General features: G+C 39.6%; 1 protein-coding gene across 1 annotated transcript in view; it reads left to right on the top strand.

Annotated features, from left to right (window-relative positions):
• The window catches only part of srbd1 (S1 RNA binding domain 1), a 43,226-nt gene extending 23,862 nt beyond the window's left edge, over positions 1–19,364 (top strand). Inside the window, exons 17-22 of the mRNA XM_020598633.1 lie at positions 6,576–6,682; positions 7,582–7,749; positions 8,962–9,111; positions 13,525–13,709; positions 16,280–16,431; positions 18,016–19,364. Coding sequence (XP_020454289.1) covers positions 6,576–6,682; positions 7,582–7,749; positions 8,962–9,111; positions 13,525–13,709; positions 16,280–16,431; positions 18,016–18,156 — 903 coding nt within the window. The 3' untranslated portion in view covers positions 18,157–19,364. The remainder of the gene's footprint in view (positions 1–6,575; positions 6,683–7,581; positions 7,750–8,961; positions 9,112–13,524; positions 13,710–16,279; positions 16,432–18,015) is intronic.
• The last annotated feature ends 21 nt before the right edge of the window (positions 19,365–19,385 follow it).

Here is a 19,385-nt window from a genome sequence, read left to right as displayed (position 1 = left end):
AACAGTCACTCTTCTCACCTTGTTTAACCATTCTACTTCTCCTCTTGTCCTAATGACACTACTTCTTGTCTTAATGACACTTGATAGACCTGTGGGCACAAAAAAATACTATGAACTTGTTTAGTTTATGTATTTCTGCAAGTAGGTTGGTGGGTTTCCCACTGACGTTGAATTTATTCAGAGCCATCAGGTCAACAGAAAAACTACAACTTCTGATATTTTTGCATTGGATTAAATTTAATTTAATTTGAGGTTTGTACCTACTTCCAGGGCAAGTGATGTCACTTTCACACCAAGTCCACTGTGACTATGTGCTTTGGGAGGAAATGAGCTGAGGGCTGTGCGTTTACGACTGTGCAAAGGTGCGTGCGCACTTGAGCACGCTCTCTTTCAGTCTTGAATGGCTGTGCCTACAGGGGAGGCAGGAGCAGACAAATCTGAGAAAAGGAAGGAGAGTGAGAAATGGAGGGTTGACAGTGATTGATAGTTTCTGCCTCAGCATTTTAAGGCGTGGGAAAAACACTTATCCCTCGATCAGTGGCGGAAGCTGCCAAAACATCATCTGCTACTATTTTAATAATTTCCCCTAGATCTGTCACAGCATGTATTTGTGTGTTGGGAGAGGTTGAGAGATGGGTCAGGCTTGTCAATCTTTTGCTCATATAATAGATTTACACAGGTTTATGCCAATGGTCTGCTTATTCAGTTATTTAGAAAACATTTCATGTCTGATGCTGTGTCAGCAGGATGGTAACAAGAAATCCAAAATGTAAAAATGAGTATTATGAAAAAGAAGCGATAGTGTGGATAAATTAGAATGATGATCTGAAATCAGCACATCTGGTATCACCTTGTTTCAGGGCCACAAAAACTGCAGAAATTGCTTAATGGAACATTTGGTAAGACATTTTGCCCAAATAGTCAAAGCTGACTTTATTCTAAATCATGAATGCAGGTTGGGTCATTGTGTTATTTGGCTTCCTGTGCTTGAAATTGATCCTGTTTCAAGTTCATACTCTATTTTGCAGTCCCTCAGGTAATACATATGTGTGTGTGTGTGTGTGTGTGTGTGTGTGTGATTGTTTTGCAGGAAGCCTAGAAATAGCCATTAGGCATTCATGAAAGGTGCTGGAAAAACACAAACCCTTCTCCTTGCTGTCATATCACATTCAGCTGCTGATATACAGCTGGTATTTAACTATGCACGTAGTCATGTGGGCACACACCCACACTCCCAGAGTACACAGTGTGTTTAAGAGGAAGTTCTCAGAGGCCTTATAGGTGTCAGTCAACAAGAGCTTGACCTCCAGATAACCTTAGGCACTTTGTTTGTCACAAATCCACTGATTATCTGAGAGTGAAAGATGTGATGTAGCAGTGTTGTAACGTCACTCACACGCACACATTTGGCGAGAGACCACCGATTTTTTTTTTTTCTTCTTCTTCTTCTTCTTGTAGGAGTCAAAAACATTTTAGGAGTTTCCGAACTCATGCAAACTTTGTGTTTTGCAGCTTCTAGACTTTCCTCTCATTAAAACTGCTGCATCTACATTCAGAGGAGTGGCGCTGCACATAGGGCTATGGGGGTTATCAACATTTTGACCCTCTCTTTCTGTATGTTAGCATTGATAGTTCTGTAGTAGTGAAGCCAAGCGGCAGTCAAATTGTAGGCAACTTAAAAAGAGGAAACTTGAGTGTACTGTTTAAAGGTGTTCTTATAGGTCAGGAATAAAGGAAATGCATGGCAGAGTAAATTACCATATTATAATTCAACATGCTTTTAAACTTAAGTTGGAGTTGGTATTAAAAATAAAGCAATAAATATGAAAATGCTCCTAATTTGCAAGATAGGAAAGCGTTTCACAGGCTGAATGCAATGAAAAGCAGCCAAATGCCATTAGATTTTGAAGTTTGTAATTATCTTACATTTGTCATCATTTACTGTCCTTGGGCTTTTTGTTCGTGCAGCCGTTCTGGCTCCAGTGTGGTTCCAGTTGCTGAGCTCTAAGTGGCATCCTTTAAAAATGGTATTTTAATCTTCTGTCAGTCTGAACACCTTCGCTATTGTCAGTCAGCACCTTACTGTATCGCTAAGAGCATGCTTCACCTCTCTGGTTTTCTGGTCCTCCATGTTTATAATTATTGGCTTTAGATTATATATTGTTTATGCCTTGTTGCAGAGGAAAGCTTTAAATGTGTGTCTGTAACAGAGAAAAGGACATGAATGTTTTTCTGTGCGATAACTCAGAAAGAAGCTTGTTTTGGTTTTCTGTCTTTCTCTATCTCTCTCTGATTGACAAGCAGTAACTCAGCAGCGCTGAAGTACTCAAGGTGCAGACAGAAGCACTATGTTCTTGCGTGTTGGTTGGCTGGCTTCAGCTGGTTTCCGGCCAATCCAAACATGACCTTCACACATAGGGATCCAGTCCATTGGCGTTGGATGATTTTGAGGTTTTTGGGATCTGGGTGGTGGGGTTTACAGAATGAGAGAGTGGAGCTGGTCTCAAAAATGAATGATAGTGTATTTATGGGGTAAATGGATGTAGAAGTTGTAAAGGTCTGCCCATAGCCAGATGTTTGAGCCTTTAGCTAAAGACTGGTGATACATTTAATTATGTTTTTCTGAAAATCAGTTTTACATCTACTTGCATTGTGTCACTGTGAATCTTGAAGCAAAACCGTTGGTTGCTATCTCTCTGTCACTGCCCTCACACAACCCTACAGTCTTAACTAAAGATACTAAACGTGTAGTTGAGTGTGAAATAATTACAGAAAACCACAGACTGTAGAAAAGGCAGTAGGAGAAAAGTAAGGTAGGACATAAGACACCTGAGATGTAAGTTATAAAGTGAAGGTGAAGTAGTGCTGAATGATGATTGCTAGAGTCATCGGAAAAAATAAATGCTCAACACTAGGACTGCACCGCCATTGCAAAGATGACTTTTCTAAGTGGTATTTGTGATTTTCAAGACAAAAATGGGTAAATGGCTTTAAAGATGGACTGAAGGATACAGGACAACATGCTCCACTGGTGCAGTTAGTGCCACTGTAAACTGAGAAGGACACAATGAAGACCTCTGCTGTCTGCATGTCAGGACAGACACACACAGAGAACAACATTCTCATTTTCTCTGACAATTACTCTGTTCCACTTCAACTTTACACATGAAATCATTGCTGCTGCTGCTTTGCCTGATTGTTCTGGTTTTTGCGTTGTGTTTTTTTGAGATGAGTTCAGGTAGTTTTTCTCTTCAGGTAGTGAAATAAAAACATTATACTGTTTTAGTCCAGGCCAGACATTAATGTCTGTTTACATATAGTAATCAATAAATGCAGCTTCACATCTGGTCTTGAAATCTTGCCTTGGCCTCAGGTTGTGGTTGACTGGGGGTAAATGTGAAGTAGGGATTTTTTTTTTTTGCCCAGGCTCTCCTTGAAGTGAAGTATGCAAAGCCAAATGTTTGACCATATATTCCACTGTGACTTTTTGAGGTGTAGCTGGGGTTTGCAATGTTCATTTGATGAATCAAGGATGAAGAAACGTGTGGCCCAGCTCAGTTAGCTCAGCTCTGACAACCTGTGCAGTATTTCTTTTTCTTAGGTAATAAATGATATTTAAAACATACAGCTTTCAGCATTTAAATTTAATCTGAGATTGCATTACTGTAAGTTTTCTTTTTGCTAAATGAATGGTGGTACTGTATGCCTCTGAAGGAAATCCTTAATTCCCTGTGTTTTAGCGAATCATTATAGAATCATTAGCAAGCAAGCCAAACTTCATTTATACCCTTCACTTAATGGAAAATACAGTGTACTTTAAAGAGAGCCAATAACTCAAATTGTATACACAAATCCTGCACATGCAGGCATAAATACTGAGCACAAGGTAAGTATTTTGAGTTTTTTAAATGTGAGTATTGCCCAGCACTACATTAAAATGCTTCATAAACCCTGTTTCCAGAGTGAGGATTATGCTGTGAGATAAACACTGTCAGTTCACTTGGTGTTTTATGTGTTTTTCCCAAATTACTTTTTTTTTTAATTGGAATAAAATAATAATTTAAGAAAGTTCCAGTTAAGGTTTCCCATCCCTAAGTGAGCACAGTTGTGTTTGGGAGTGCATGTGCACTTCTGTGTTAACAGATACAATACCTCCGATCCTCCTGTGCTGCTCCCACCTCTATAAGGTTTCAGTAAGAAAGTGAGATCACATTCATCGGGGTTTTACTGCAGGTCAAAACTCACGGTGCTTCACACACCTCAACCTTTCTTGTGTGAAAACATTCCTCTCTGGTGTGACATTACAGGTGATGTCCTCCTTTTCCTCTCTGACTATTTCTGTCTCTCACCGGAAGTCATACATTTTTCAGTCTAGTTGTATGGAAACTCCTTATTGTTAGAAAAGTTATTTCCATTGCCTACAAAGTGCCCAAAGCTGTAGAGCTTCAGCATTCTTACTAACAGTCAGACTGCAGGTCAAACAATGAGTCACCAGGGCTGCTGTGCCAGCTCTCCATCACTACTTTATCTCTTGTTATCTTGTCTTATTCTCTCTGCTGAATAATAGTGTATTCACCATCCTGCTTACTCTAAGCTAAGCTTAAACTGTTTAGTTGATTGTATCACCTTAATTCATTAAGGGATTTCATCTCACCAGGATAATTAAAAATGAAACCATAGCTCATTAAATACGGCACAGTGAAAGTGTCAGAATTCAGACTACTGAAGGTGCCTTTGTCTATTTTGAGGCAGGATTTGCACCATAATTAAAAGTAATTAATTGAATACACTCATTAATTACTGAGATGTTATTTTAAATTGCAAACTGTGCTGGGAACAATATTCAGGTCATTTATTTAATAAAAAGCACCGGTGCCACAGTTTAAAATGATGGTCTACTGTTTAAAATGAGTACCTGTAGCTGAATAATAGGGAAAGTCTAAGCTGTTTATTATCTTTATGATCACTTTTTTTTTTTTTTATTGAAGTATAGCTGTTGACATCAGACTCCTGGCACTTTAACCTGGCAGTAGAACTTTTATATCCTTCAGTATAATATTGGTAAACAGCCAGTTTGGGAACTGGGTGGTAATACCTTATTGTTAAATCTATTTGTCATGCTGGAACATATGTAGCACTTTTTTATTTTTACATTACTTTGGGCACAGAATGAATAAATGTACTAAACATTGATGCATTTGGATTAAACCCATCCTTTCTAGGTTTATGCCTGTTTTTGCTCTTTCTTTACAGTGCTTCTTAAAAGACATGATAAATGGGCTAAATAATGAAATGAATGTGTCTGATAGAGGAAATGAATGACCAAGCAAAATTTAGTCCCACATGTTCTCTCACATGCTCATATCTCTGTCTGTCTCAGTCTGTCCCAATCTGTCCTCCTGTGCTGTTACTGCTGACAGTAGGATGCGTTGGCGAGCTGGCGTTGTTGTTATCTGTTTACAAGCCAGGGTTTGTTCAGAGCTTGATCATGTTACCTACAACCCATGCTAGACTTGGTCACATTTGCACACACAAACATTTGTGCCTGCACATGCACATAGCCCAACAGTAGTCTAGTCTAGAGTGTCAGCTAATCCCCAAGCAGTTGCTGAGGCATCAGTCTGCAGCTCAACCCCTTGGTTTCTGGCCCAGTCCTACTGCCCAGGGCTTCTGTTTGTCTGTGGAGGCCTGCTAGGCCTTGTAGAAGGGTTTTGTTTTGATCATTTTCAATTTTTGTGTATAATTTCTTTGTATACAAAAATAGCATTTTACATGTGACTTTGTGTTCCACTATCAACCTCTGGTCCCCTCCCTCCCTGCTTTTAACTAAGAAAAAGATTCAGTCCTTTTGGAAAATATATCCTGATTAATGGATGATTGGCTGATGGTTGAGAAGTGTGAAAAGTTCATTTGGAGCAATTTATTGACAGCAAGCTACATTAACAAGAACACTGTTAGCAGGAGAGAGCGAGAGACAAGCCAAACTAAACATTCTCTCTCTTTTCCCTTCTGCATTCCCTCTGTCAATTATCTCTCTTTCTCCCTGTTTCTCTTTGCACCTCTTACTTGTACTACTTGTCAATCACCCCTGCCCCCCCACTGCTCCCTCAGAATGAGTGAGTATTTCATTACTCTCTCTGCTGCTGTTTGTTTGTTTAATTATATTGCAAAAATGGAAAATAATAATGAGCAAATATAAACTTTGGGGATCATATAAGCAGAACATGATCATGTAAAGTCCCCTGAATACTCTGCAATAAAATATATTGGGTAGTTGTTTGGATGAAAATAGGATGTAAGATTACAGGATTTCTGCAGATACGTTGTCTTTAGAGTGAACCAGAATTTCCTGCTATTTGATTCCTCTCTAAAAAATTAGAAACCCTAAAATTCCCAGAGTACTTTCTCATATTCTGTATGTCTGTGTGTTTATTAGAGCGGAGGCAACTCTTTTGCCCTGTGCAATAGATGAAAATAGTATTTTAATTTTTTTTTTCTCTGCTAATTCAGTTATTAGACTGACATTTCTTCTTTGTGTGTATCTGTCTGTGTGCAAATGTTTATGTGGTTTCTAGCATGATGTATCAGTTGGAGCTCTGAAGGCAGCGCTGGATGGCGTGGTGCAGGAGTGTGTGAGCTTTGTAGGGGTGGACATCAACATCTGCTCTGAGATTCTGATGAGGTACACAACACACAAAGGCACATCCAGCCACCCTTCCATGTCCTCACAAGCAAGTGCATGTGTGGCACACATACAGACACGTGCTCACATACAGACACACATGCAGCAAAGGAGATTAGGCAAGATAGACAAAGAGAGAGGGAAACATTTACAGTATGCGTTTAGTCACAAATACTATATCTCTAATAAAATACTGTACACATACATTTACAGTATCTACTATGACATGCACAGTACTTAAAATCAAAACTACAGGAAGTGCACAAATTTGATGTGTATGCACATTTTCGCAGTAGACACAAACAGCATGAAATGAGCTGGCATTAGCGAGGCAGGCGTCAGGTCATCTGTTTACCCGTCTGCTCTGAAAGTGAGCTTATTCCATTCCTGCCAGAAGTGACACGTTATGCTACACAAATTAAACACACATAGACGTGTTGCTGACTGAGATATTATGTGATGTGCTAACAGTGCGTTTCAGTGTGAGTGAACCACTGTGAACATTAACAGCACAGACTTAATTGACTTTCAGATCACCTCTCTTCGTTGCTCTGCCAAAACTTGACAAATATACTCACTAAATGTTGGCTGCCATGTCTCTTGTGAGTGTTTCCACTGCCTGTAGAAATGCCAGGTCACGGCCTACATATGCTCTGTTTGTATATTATAGAAACCTGGTGTAGACAGTGTGCAAAGCAAATGCACAGAGGTGTGTTAATAGTACTGATACTGTATCTATCTAATTTTAAAACTAAACTTTTCTCTAATTTTGCACTGTACTGTCTTAACATTAGCATCTAATATTGAACAAAGATTTCAGAATTGTACAGTCTTCAAGGCATCTCATAAAATTATTTAATTAAATAGATGTGCTGTGTGGCATTTTTTTAATCTTCCAGGCATGTAGCAGGCCTAAATGTCGGTAGGGCACGGAATATTGCAGAGTGGAGAGAGCAGAATGGTCCCTTCATCAACAGAGAGCAACTCAAACTAGTCAAAGGCATGGGGCCCAAGACCTACCAGCAGTGTGCCGGCTTCATTAGAATCAACCCGCAAACCCTGCACAGGTACATATGCAAACTGCATGCACAGACACGTTGGTACACCAGGGCACATACACAGTTGACGCAGATTTCTAGAACCTCACTTTCTTACAAAAGTGAGGTTCCATGCATTGCCAAAAGATGTATTACTTACATTTAGTGATATGTAACTGAACAGGTTTAAATTGCCTAAGTTTGTGAGGTTTATATCTTTGAGTTCCTCAGTAGACGTTTGCTGGTTGTGTTCAAACCATCAAAAATTTTGTTTTGCATTTGTTTTATCTATTGCATTCAGGGCATCTTACAACTTATTAATGCACTGTAATGGCTAGATAAGCACGTTTCAGACATTCTACTTTGTATCTATTTAAATTTTTTATAATTTATCTGACGTTAACATTTTCCTTCATTATTTCTTAAGTTAATTTATTCTGGTTTTAATATTTTTGGCTTTTGAGGTTGTTGCTGTTTTTCTCTGCCTATATAAATCACTTTGAATTGCCTCTGTGTATGAAATGTGCTATATAAATAAAGCTGCCTTGCCTAAAATTGGTATTAAAAAAATTTCAGCAGCAGCATCTTGTTCAGCCTTGCTGTCATTATACATTGCAGATTAAAATGCAGCCCCGCCCAAGATGAACACACAAACATTGTATATAAAAGACAAATAAATTATGAATAGATTGGCAAATAATGTAGGCAAAGATAAAAGTGAGCAAGGTAGATTACGAAAATACACAAATAAATGCAAACTAAGGCTAAATATATGACCACTATTTATGTAAAGATGAAATGCAAAGAAATTATGCAAGGCAGTGGTATGAAAGAATTAAAACAGATGAGCGCAGTGCGACTTACAATGAGAGCATGTAGTGTGCACAGATAGGTGAGAGTAGCTGTTCCTTTTTTGTGGAGTAGAGGAGTCTCTTGAAAGTGTCTCAGCTACTCTGGGTAATCTGCAACTGTCACATTAAACTGTTTCAGAGAACATATATAAAAGAAGAGTAATAACACTTTCTGGAGTGACACTTTGTTGTTTAATATTTATTAGTAAGTTTTCACTGCTGTGAATTATGGAAACAAATTTTATTAACTAGTGGAAGCAGGCATCTCAGAAGCTGACAAAACTGAAACTGCATGGCTGTTGAGATGCTATGTTTTCTGTAATTTGGTGAATTTAATGCATTAATAAATTTAAAATGCCTTTGGCCTAAAATGTCTTTCTTGTCAAAACAGTGTCAAATCCTCACCTCACCCTGCACCAGTAGTCCCAGAGAAACCAGCAGCTAAGAAGGGCAAAGGAAAGACTTGTGTCAACATACCTGCTTCATTTAACCCCCTGGATCAGACCTGTATCCACCCCGAGTCCTACCACGTAGCACAGAGGTACAGCACACACATACAAACATATAAACACACACACTTGTACAGGAGCCTACCCCACTGGCCAAAGCACGTTTAGGCTCAGATGATGATTTTGACACCGTCTCATATGGGGCTGGTTATGATGGTGGAGGACTCTGATTTAATTTACACAGACATGGGATACAAGAGAGGAGGCATTTGCTTTGTACATGTGTAGGTCCGTGTGTGTGTTCAAAGCACATTGAACATTTGTGCAGGACTTCTGTGGGCTATCTGCGTGTGTGTGTGTGTGTGTGTGTGTGTGTGAGAGAGACCGACCGAGAGAGGGAGGGAGGGTCTCTTGCCTACAGCTGTAGTCACTCAACTGTGTTTAGTCTACATAAGTTCTGACACCAGTGGCTTTAAGCATCACTCCCCTCATCTTGATGTGCCTTTAATGGCTTCAGTATATATGTGTGGGTGGATGGGTCTCAATGCATGTGTGAAGATAGATTGATGCTGCCGTGTGTGTGTGAAACTGTTTTTTCAAGATTCAAGATTTTTATTTGCCATTTATGCATAAACAGTCTAGGCATATTTTGTCTTAACCACTTCAACTAGGCAAGCAAGGGTGTTTGTCTATGTTTTAGTACAGGCTGAAATGTACAGTTGTTCATCAAATGGTTAAGAGTCAGAGGTTTAAAAAGACTTAAAATATGAGAAGCCTGCTCCTTCCTTTTTAAAATATACACACCCTGTTCCTTTCCCTTTCTTTCTTCTTATTTGTCCTCCCTTTCTCACACTTACAGTTCTATACTTCTTTCATCATACATCTACATTTCTTCAAATTTCTGCTTCATTTTCTGTTTTGTTCTTCTTTTCTGGGCAGACATCATTCCCTTTCTCATCCATCCATCCATCTTTATCTCACTGTTTGTCTTTCTTTCTCAGTGGTGTTTGTTATCACAACTCAGCAAGGTGCCCAGATGCTGCTGTTCTATGTCAGTCTTCATTATTCACACCTGCTAATATGTGTGTTTGTGTGTGTTGTGTTGTAGGTTTCTGGACATGTGTATTGTCATGTTTCTGTAATTGTTTTGTTCAACCAGTCAAGGCTGGAGTGAACTAGTGGCTTTATCTGCTGATAAATCAAAAATAAAAATACGTGTTATTGATAGGTTAAAGAAACGTAACATTTTCCCCACAGACCTTTAAAAAGTCTTCTTTTTTTGTATAGTTTTTATTTTGGTTTAATTTGTAGCCCACAACACATTCAACAGCTTTATTTGTACATTCTGAACAGTATCCTACATTTAGCTAAGGAAATGTTGTGCATTTCTCTTTGTTGGCATGTTTCTCTCTCCCGCATCATTACGTCTTTCTACAGTTACTTGCGAGTAGACTTATTTTTCTCAGCTTTTCTGTTTTTCCTCCTGTTCAGAAGTCTTAATGCTGTGTTGGCAAATATGGTATCCTTTGTTATGACTAACTTGTAATCCATGTCTGGGAATTTACTCAGTGCAGTCCAGATACATTTCTCACTTGATATACATGTACAATATTTTGTGATGGTCTCAATTCTACAACCTCTTGCAGAATTTGAGACGCATCTCAAAATATGTCTTGTGGTTTTATACCATGCCTCATCTCTCTTTAAGTGTTAACGACAGTGGACGGCAGGAAAAGTGATGCATGTAATCATTTGCTCTTCCTTTGAATTTCGTCAGCCTGATGTATTTTTTAATGCAGTGTAAAACAGTGTAGATATATCACGCTCAGCAAAGTAGACCATCATACTTGTCAGTGTGTAGTTGACCCTGAATTGACTGTCTAATCAAATAAACTCTCGGATTACAGCTGTAATTACTTTGATTCAAATTTAATTTAAAATAAAATGATTATATGTATATGTATCTGACTTCACCTCCTTACTGTGAGTTTTAGTGTCACGCAAGAAGAGCTTTTATCAGTCAGCCCATATCTTTTTTTTTTTTTTTTTTTAAACCTTCTGCTTTAGAGAAGCATATTGGCATGCATTTAAAACCCTTGCTAAATGACAAGTCTCAGGTTGTGTAGAACATTAGATGTGAGGGCAAGTCTCACTGCTTTTCTCCCATCCTGACCCACCGCTGATGAAAATAGGTATGGAGGGAGGACTGTCGAGGAATGCTGGGTGTCTTTTATGGTGCATAATGCATATCATGTTGTTCACATTAGAGAAACTGGATCTTTCATTACTGCTCACAGCCCACACATCATCCTCTCTTTGTAACCATATACAATACACACACACACACAAGCACTTAAACAGACACAATTTGTTAGGCTTTGTTTCAAGCATAGTACGATATGCTGTGTGAGTAGATTTATAACTTTCTCTAAAGAATATGTATATAATACTCAGGTGTAGAAAATCTACTCTATTAGAGCATTTCATATTAAAATATCAATGAAGCATATATTATATGTGTTGTATGTTTTAGACTTAAGTTCATTCCATGACACACACAGTATTGCTCTGGTATGAGAATATCTCTGATATGTAACAGTTGGGGCTCAGTATTTCTATAATATGAGACAGAGTGGGTACTCACTGTGGGCCTGGATAAAATCTATATCCAAGCCCACCCAACCCCACATTCACACATATATACATTACATATGCACACACACACAGTGTTGGTAGTAATTATATGAGTGTGAACCCAACAGTGGTGGAGGCCTCTGGACTCCTGGCACCCCTTAAATACTAACATACATGGCTGAAAAATGAGATGAGCAACACACACACACAGACACACCTGAAAAAAAGTAGAACTCACCACCCACCAAAACCATTGTAAGACCCAGAGCTAGAATGTCCAGCTGCTCTTATTTCAACACTGCCTCTCCTCCTCGTCGTCCTCCTCCTTAGTTAAAGGGATGCTCCTAAATTTGGTTTGTAAACTGATAATGTGGGCTGTTTTGGACCTGTGTCCTCATAGGTTTAGCAGTTTAGTCTTTGAATGAAACACAGGAAATATTTCAACTCAGATCCAAACCAGAGGGGCTATGTGGAATGCATCTTAGACCACTAGGCTACCAAGACATTAGTATTTGTTTTCCTGTGATATATGATTGGAAAGTTAAGCAGCCTAAGGGACACAGGAGAGAAGATATTAGTGGTAGACAGGCATCCATTTTGTTCCAAACTTGCTGTTTCCTCACTGTTAAGCCATGTCTCACACACAGACACACCTGATTTTGTACCGGTCTTTGCTTGCTGTCGGTGAGTGATTGATTTTGCTCGTCTCCCTCTTTAGGACGGTAGGTGGTGACTTCGCTGGTAGGGCCCTCACCACTCACAGCTGTCCCATACATAGTTTGTACACAAGCCGTGTCCTGTTACATCCGCACTCTCCCCACTACTGCCAATGGAGCATTTCTGAATAAAACTGTGTATGAATCAACTTTGTGTGTGTGTCCACCTGTTCTGTCCATCATGGGGTGGGGGGACAGCTGCGGAGTTCGTGTGGCGTCAGGCCTCCAGTGAGCGACGTCCATTACAGACACTACTGGTCTACACATGAACATGTGCATAGAGGCAAATGCATTCATATCTCTCACCATCTGTGGAAAGTCCCTTCTGTAAATGACACACACGCCAGAACAGACAAGCCACATTTTTCCAAAACCCCTATTTGCTACTCAGGTTAGTTTGTTAATGAGTCTCTTTAGATTATAAACTAGCCAGTTAGTTTGAATTTGATTCTCAGGCTCATTTAATTTTAAGTGGTTTAATCTGACTGTCCAGACATTTTGGAGGTGAGACATCCTGCCAGATTACAACAATAGGAGGAGATTTTTCAGGCAGTTGACAAACAGTCAGACCTTTGCAAAGTGGAGGCAGTTTGATGAAACAAAGTGTCGGGGTGTTTACAGCCCACTGCAAATTTACCTATATTAGCAGGGGGTAAAATAAATATGTGTGTATCTGTGTTTCTGTGTGTTTAAAAAAAAAAGCCTAGTCTTGGCAGCTCCTGACTTTGTGTATAATTACTCCCACACCTCTCCTGCCCTCCCTCCCTTCCCCCTTCTCTCTCTCAATTTACCTGCACTAGCTTTTCCCTCCCTCATTCCAGTTTCTTTGATTCTATAATCCTTATTTTCTCATTTTTTGACAGTTGTACTTTTCTTATCCTTTTCCTCAACACCTTCCACCCGTCCTCTTCCCTTCTCTTCTGCTTTATCCCTCATAAAACTGGGTCTGTCTTTCAGTTAGTTGGTACAGGATGTGGTGAATGTGCTTTAGCCCATCTAGGACCACTTGCTGTTAAAACAAATTTGTGTACTTTGTCTTTTGCCAGCCACTACTTAAACTTGTCTGAAAACACTAAAATTGTTTTAGTTGTTCTGTACTTTTAAAAGTTGAAATTGTATGCATAGTTTACATATTTTTCACATCACCCCATCCAGATTTCTGTCCGTTGTTGGTGGGAGTGCAGACCAGATTGGGAGTGGTGACCTGCAACAGTGTGTGGAGAACAAGATTAGAACCAGGAGTGTCGAGGATCTGGCCAGGACAGTGGACACCACACCTGAGACACTGAAACTCATTGTAGATGGCCTCACGCAGCCCCCTGGGTTTGACATGCGACAAAGTAAGGCTCCTGCCACTCACAGTCAAACAGAAATATTGATACATGTCCTTTTTGTGACAGCAGAAGCAAGTAAGATTGAAATATGCATTTTATAAACATCTGAATAATAGGGTGATTAAGATCATGGAACAACATTAAGCACAAGAACAGGAATACAAAGAACATGGGTACAAATAATTGAGGGAAAAGATGCAGCGTAGTTAGCCATGCAAACTCAACATTTACGTAGATTCTGATATTTCAGATTGTGAGAGGAATTAGAGCATTTAGATTCATTACACACCCATGTTTCTAAAGGAATTCAAACTGAGCAACACTCAATTGATTAATCAGTCAATCAGTAAATCATAGTTTATTTATCTCAGCACACTTCACAAAAACATACAAAATACCATAAACTGAATAAAAACAAAACAGAGTCAGTAAAGCACAATATTTCATACCATCTATATATCAAGGAATAAAGATAAGGTTTAAGTTTAGATTTAAACATCATGGGCCCTATTTTGACAATCTAAAGCGCACCTTTCCAGATGCAGTAATCAAGGTGTATACAGGGCAAATCCAGACCAAATTAGCTTATTTGATGATGCAAAAATATATCTGCATGAGGCGATTCTTTTAAAAGGGTTGGACTTGCTTTTAATTAACTCACTGGTGTGTTTTGTGCATAACATGCACGTAATAAAGCAGACGTGCTGGTACCACAGCAGATTTACCTGGATGGAGATTGGGACTGATTTAAATACCTATGTGTAGAGCCACGATTTCTCAATTTGCCATTTACATTGATCATTATGGTGACCAAATAATTCTGATACATAATATAATATTAACCATTTACATGTTTTAAAATAACTTTGTGTTACAGGATAATAATTGTAATTCTGAAGACATTCTAATTTTAATCTGTAGCATTTTGGTGCGCCGCTGCGAGTCCCTGTCTAAGTAGCAAGCAACATGTCTGCGCCTTGTGCACCGCATGACATGGGACTGTACACCTGGCACTGGGTGGAAGATGGTCCCATGACTGAAGTGTCTTGCTTAATATCATATGGAAGGCTATTCCAGAGGAAGGGTGCACAATAAGAAAAGGCGCTGCCTCTGAACCTGAACCTAAAACAGCTACAGCTGAAGTCTTTTTTCCCCAGTGTTTCACAGGGGGCCATACATTTGTTATTTACCTTTGTGAAAAGATCTTATCACTGAACAAAACACAGTTTTTAAACATATAATAGTTCATTCACTGTTCATCTTTGCAATTTGACCGATGCAAAGTTCCTTCATAGGTCCCTATTGACTGAGAAAGTGCTTTGACTAGTTTGCTAGTTACCACACACTGACTTTTCTTTTACCATATCTTGGCAGTGTAACTTGACAGGATCTGACAGTGCTGTGGCTTCCTCCTTGTAGCCCAACAACACAAGCAGAATGTTTATGACAGGGCGAGATGGATCCTGCAGACTGTGTTGTTGGAAAGAAAATCTTTACACACAAACACAAAGATCTCTGTTTTTCTCCTCTTTCCCGTACTCTTGAGTTCACTTTACCAGTAAAATCATATACACTCACAAACAATTAGACTTTTGCTGTAGCTCAAATTCATGTCACATTACAGTCTCACCTTTTCTTGTTTATATTCTGAAAAAAATGTGTATGAAATATAGAAGCCTTTAGCTCAAAGCAATTTATTTACATGGTAAATAAATATATTGTATACACTACCAGTCAAAAGTTTGGATGCACTTTGCCATTTAATTGAATGGGAAAGTGAGCCCACACGTTTGAAAAAGCTTTTTAAGTATTCAAAGGGAAATATAAATAAAAGTCTTGTACTTTTTGCAGGAAGTTAGAAACATTTACTGACCAAACACTAACTAGTTACTTCATGTGTATACTGTACATGTGAATGTCAAAGAAATTATTCCTTTTGTCCATATATAATAATGATGAAAAGTAAATTAATGAATTTGGGTTCTGAAAGGTCCAAAAATTACCATGTTACCATGCCCTCTTTTTCATACAGTTTCATACAGAGAGGGAAAAAGTCAGGCCTGGATACCCGGTTGATACAGGCTAACCCTTTAAGGTTCATTCTCAGGTTGGCCCTATTTGGTTGCAGCACACTATGCTTGGCCTCCTAGCCAGGGCTCAGCTGAGTAAACAGATGGGCTGAGGCTACCGCATGAAATCCATGCTGTGGGGAAGATAATTGGACTGGACTCTTTCCTGAGGCACGAGCCTTCCTTGTTTGTGTTAATACAGAAAGGAAACAGATCTCCCATGAACAGGCCAAGTGGAAAGTGGGGTACAGTAGAATGCTGAGAAATGTGGAAGTATGTAGACACAAGTATTTGGTTACTGCTCCAAATGTAATATGTTTGTCATTTCTGCCCCACCCCCTCACTTTTCCCGCATCCCCTTCACCTATCTCTCCTTCCAAACATTTCCACTAGCTGCCACCCATTCCCAACTTTGTCAAACAGTGTACACATCTTTTTTCTCACTTCTGTCTACCCACTCATCTTTTTGATATTCTCTCTCTTGATCTTTCTCTTTGCCATCCTCAGATTTTGGGCAGGCGGACTTTAAGCGGGGCATTGTGTCAATGAGTGATCTGCGGGTGGGTGCGGTCCTGACGGGCCGGGTGGACAACACAGCGCTGTTCGGGGCTTTTGTAGATATCGGTGTGGGCCGATCGGGGCTCATCCACAAGAGTAACATCACCCCTGGATGGAAGAACGGATGAATGGGCAGACAGATGGCATTACCACATATATTTCCATTTGTTGATGCTGTTGTACATCTTCTGTAGTATCAGATACTGTATGTCATAGAAGTAAAAATATTTTCTTTAGGCAACACATTTACAGTGAGCATTCATAAGAGTGATGTATGTCTAAATGTAAATGTTGAATGGACTGTGGGTGTCTGTTCTATATTTTGGTGTTACTTCCTACTGCAGTATTATCAACAGCAGTGTGAAAGAGTGAGCTCACATCCGTGACTTTGATAATTGTGACAGACACGGCTCAACAGCTGCATTAGCAACAGGCAGTACAGGATAATAGATGTGTTGCTTTCAAAGTACAGTATCTGAAAGTAGTTATGTATAAGTAAAGTGAGGATTTTAGTCAGTCTCTGTTGCTGTGGCACTTGTGTTGTGAACACTTTCTCCTGGTGGTTATGCTTTTTCCCCTTTCCAACAGAAAATAACAGGTTAGCAGGTGTGTTGTGAACACTTTCTCCTGGTGGTTATGTTTTTTCCCCTTTCCAACAGAAAATAACTAAGGTTAGCAGGTGTTACCACTGACATCAGTACCACCTCCCTTTGGCTACAGATTTGTTTTGTGTGAAAACTACTCTTTGTGGTCTGTGCACATTTATGCTGAAAGTATCACCCAAGATTGTACTTGCATTTTGACTCACAACATCTGGGGGCGGACTAAAATCAGCATTTCACTTTGGTAAAGCATACTGTTCAGCAAAATCTGTGTGTGTAGCTTCCATTAATTTGGACTTGCAGGACAGAAAGGATACACCCAGCTCTCTTCACTCAAAATAAATGTGACAGTTCAGTATGGTTGTATGTATATTTTTAACACACATTCAAAGTGAATAAGTGTTGGGTGACACATACAGAAAAAATCTAGATGGTCAAAGAATGAGACACTTTGGCATCACAGGTGAAAAACAGTAGAGCAGAGATGGATGAATAGAAGCAGGAAAGAGCGGGATTGAATGAGACAGGAAATGAAAGGCTTTCTCCAGTTTCACTCCCCGTGACCTCATCAGTGTGATCATGGGTTTTATGAGCTTTCCCTCTCGACGCCCACACACCACCTCACACGTGCCAGGACACACACACACTTCATGCTGTTTATTTCACTCACTGGCTCAGAGACAAACGGACAGTACATGTTTTTTGTATCTCTCTCTGTTCATTTTCTCACACACGCTCCATCAACCTTTCACAGACTTCATCATACAACTTTCCCGCATCCCCTTCACCTATCTCTCCTTCCAAACATTTCCACTAGCTGCCACCCATTCCCAACTTTGTCAAACAGTGTACACATCTTTTTTCTCACTTCTGTCTACCCACTCATCTTTTTGATATTCTCTCTCTTGATCTTTCTCTTTGCCATCCTCAGATTTTGGGCAGGCGGACTTTAAGCGGGGCATTGTGTCAATGAGTGATCTGCGGGTGGGTGCGGTCCTGACGGGCCGGGTGGACAACACAGCGCTGTTCGGGGCTTTTGTAGATATCGGTGTGGGCCGATCGGGGCTCATCCACAAGAGTAACATCACCCCTGATAAGCTGCCTGTCAGCCAGCGCCACCGCAGCCTGGCTCTGGGACCTGGGGAACGGGTGGAGGTTCGGGTCCTGAATGTGGACCCTCAGAGGGGACGGATCGGCCTGGATTTGATCAGGGTTTTGCAATAGAGTCACCTAAGTCCCACAGTTCCTATTCTAGAATAGGAATACATTTGTGACAGGAATTTATGCACAAAGCTACAAAGTAAAGTCATTCATGGTGGTTAAAGTGACAGTGAGAACTGAAATGGTTCTTATCAGATAAGCAGAGCTGAACAGGGCATTTTAACAGATGTACTGTTATTATTTATAAGAATGGTCCTTTACTCTGTAATTATAGTTAAATCTCATGATGTTTACTCTTTAGCATTAGTGCTAATAACGTTATACTTGAGCTGCTATTGTTTATTTTATTTACTCAGTTGACTCATTAAGAGATGCTTTGTTTGTTCTGTTCTGAACATTTTGTCAAGACACATTTGTGTCTGTTATTTGACATTAAAATATTTCCATTATACCTTGCGCTGTTGATGTACATTTTGTCAAAATGAAGACATAATGCACACACAGTGTGATCTAATGAGAGCGGAAAAGAGGGAGGATGGCTTGAAGCGTGAAGAAAAGGAAGGTGGAAGAAACGGAGTTGTGTGAAGTGATGGAAAGAAGAACAAGTTTTTCTTCCAGATGACAGGAAAATGTGAAAAGACAGGAGGAGTGGGCTGTAGGGGGGATGGGTGGTGGTGAGTATTCAGACTGCAGTAAAGCCTGGAGGCCTTTTAGGCATGGTCCCAGACACAATTATCCCAGGACACACACACTAATCAGCTGCTTCAAAATTAATCCCAGACTCCCCATTCACATTATCTAATTTGTTTGTTTTTATGAAACTGGAATAAAAAAAACAAAACAACAACAACATAAAATATGGTTCAGAGAAAGCCTGAGGTCCCCTGTGCTAAACCTTCAGAATTCCTAATCACTGTTAGTGCTGCTACTTCACTATCTCTCCTTGGGGGAACAAATGGAATATATTCTAGGTGCACAAAAACAAACAGATGTTCGATCAATATTAATCAGAAATGGCAGTTTGCTTAGTGATGATCTGAGAACTAAACACACACACACACATTAGATTAACATATTCTGTCTCTTTTTACCCGCTCATTTTAAAGGAATTCCTTTTTCTAATCAAGGTACCTTGTTTTATTTGATGTTAACTCCAAGTGTCATTTTGTTGTCTTTTATTTGTTTTAATCTCGTACTGTAATTTGGTGTTTTAATGTTTCCAGTGTTTTCATCTTGGGGATTACATGTATTTTTGTAGCAGCAGATGCATCTTCCCTCAGCATCATTCCTGC

The sequence above is a fragment of the Monopterus albus genome, unplaced genomic scaffold, assembly GCF_001952655.1.
Source record: "Monopterus albus unplaced genomic scaffold, M_albus_1.0 scaffold3.1, whole genome shotgun sequence".
NCBI classification, from domain to species: Eukaryota; Metazoa; Chordata; class Actinopteri; order Synbranchiformes; family Synbranchidae; genus Monopterus; species Monopterus albus.
This window is presented reverse-complemented; position numbering and strand designations above follow the sequence as displayed.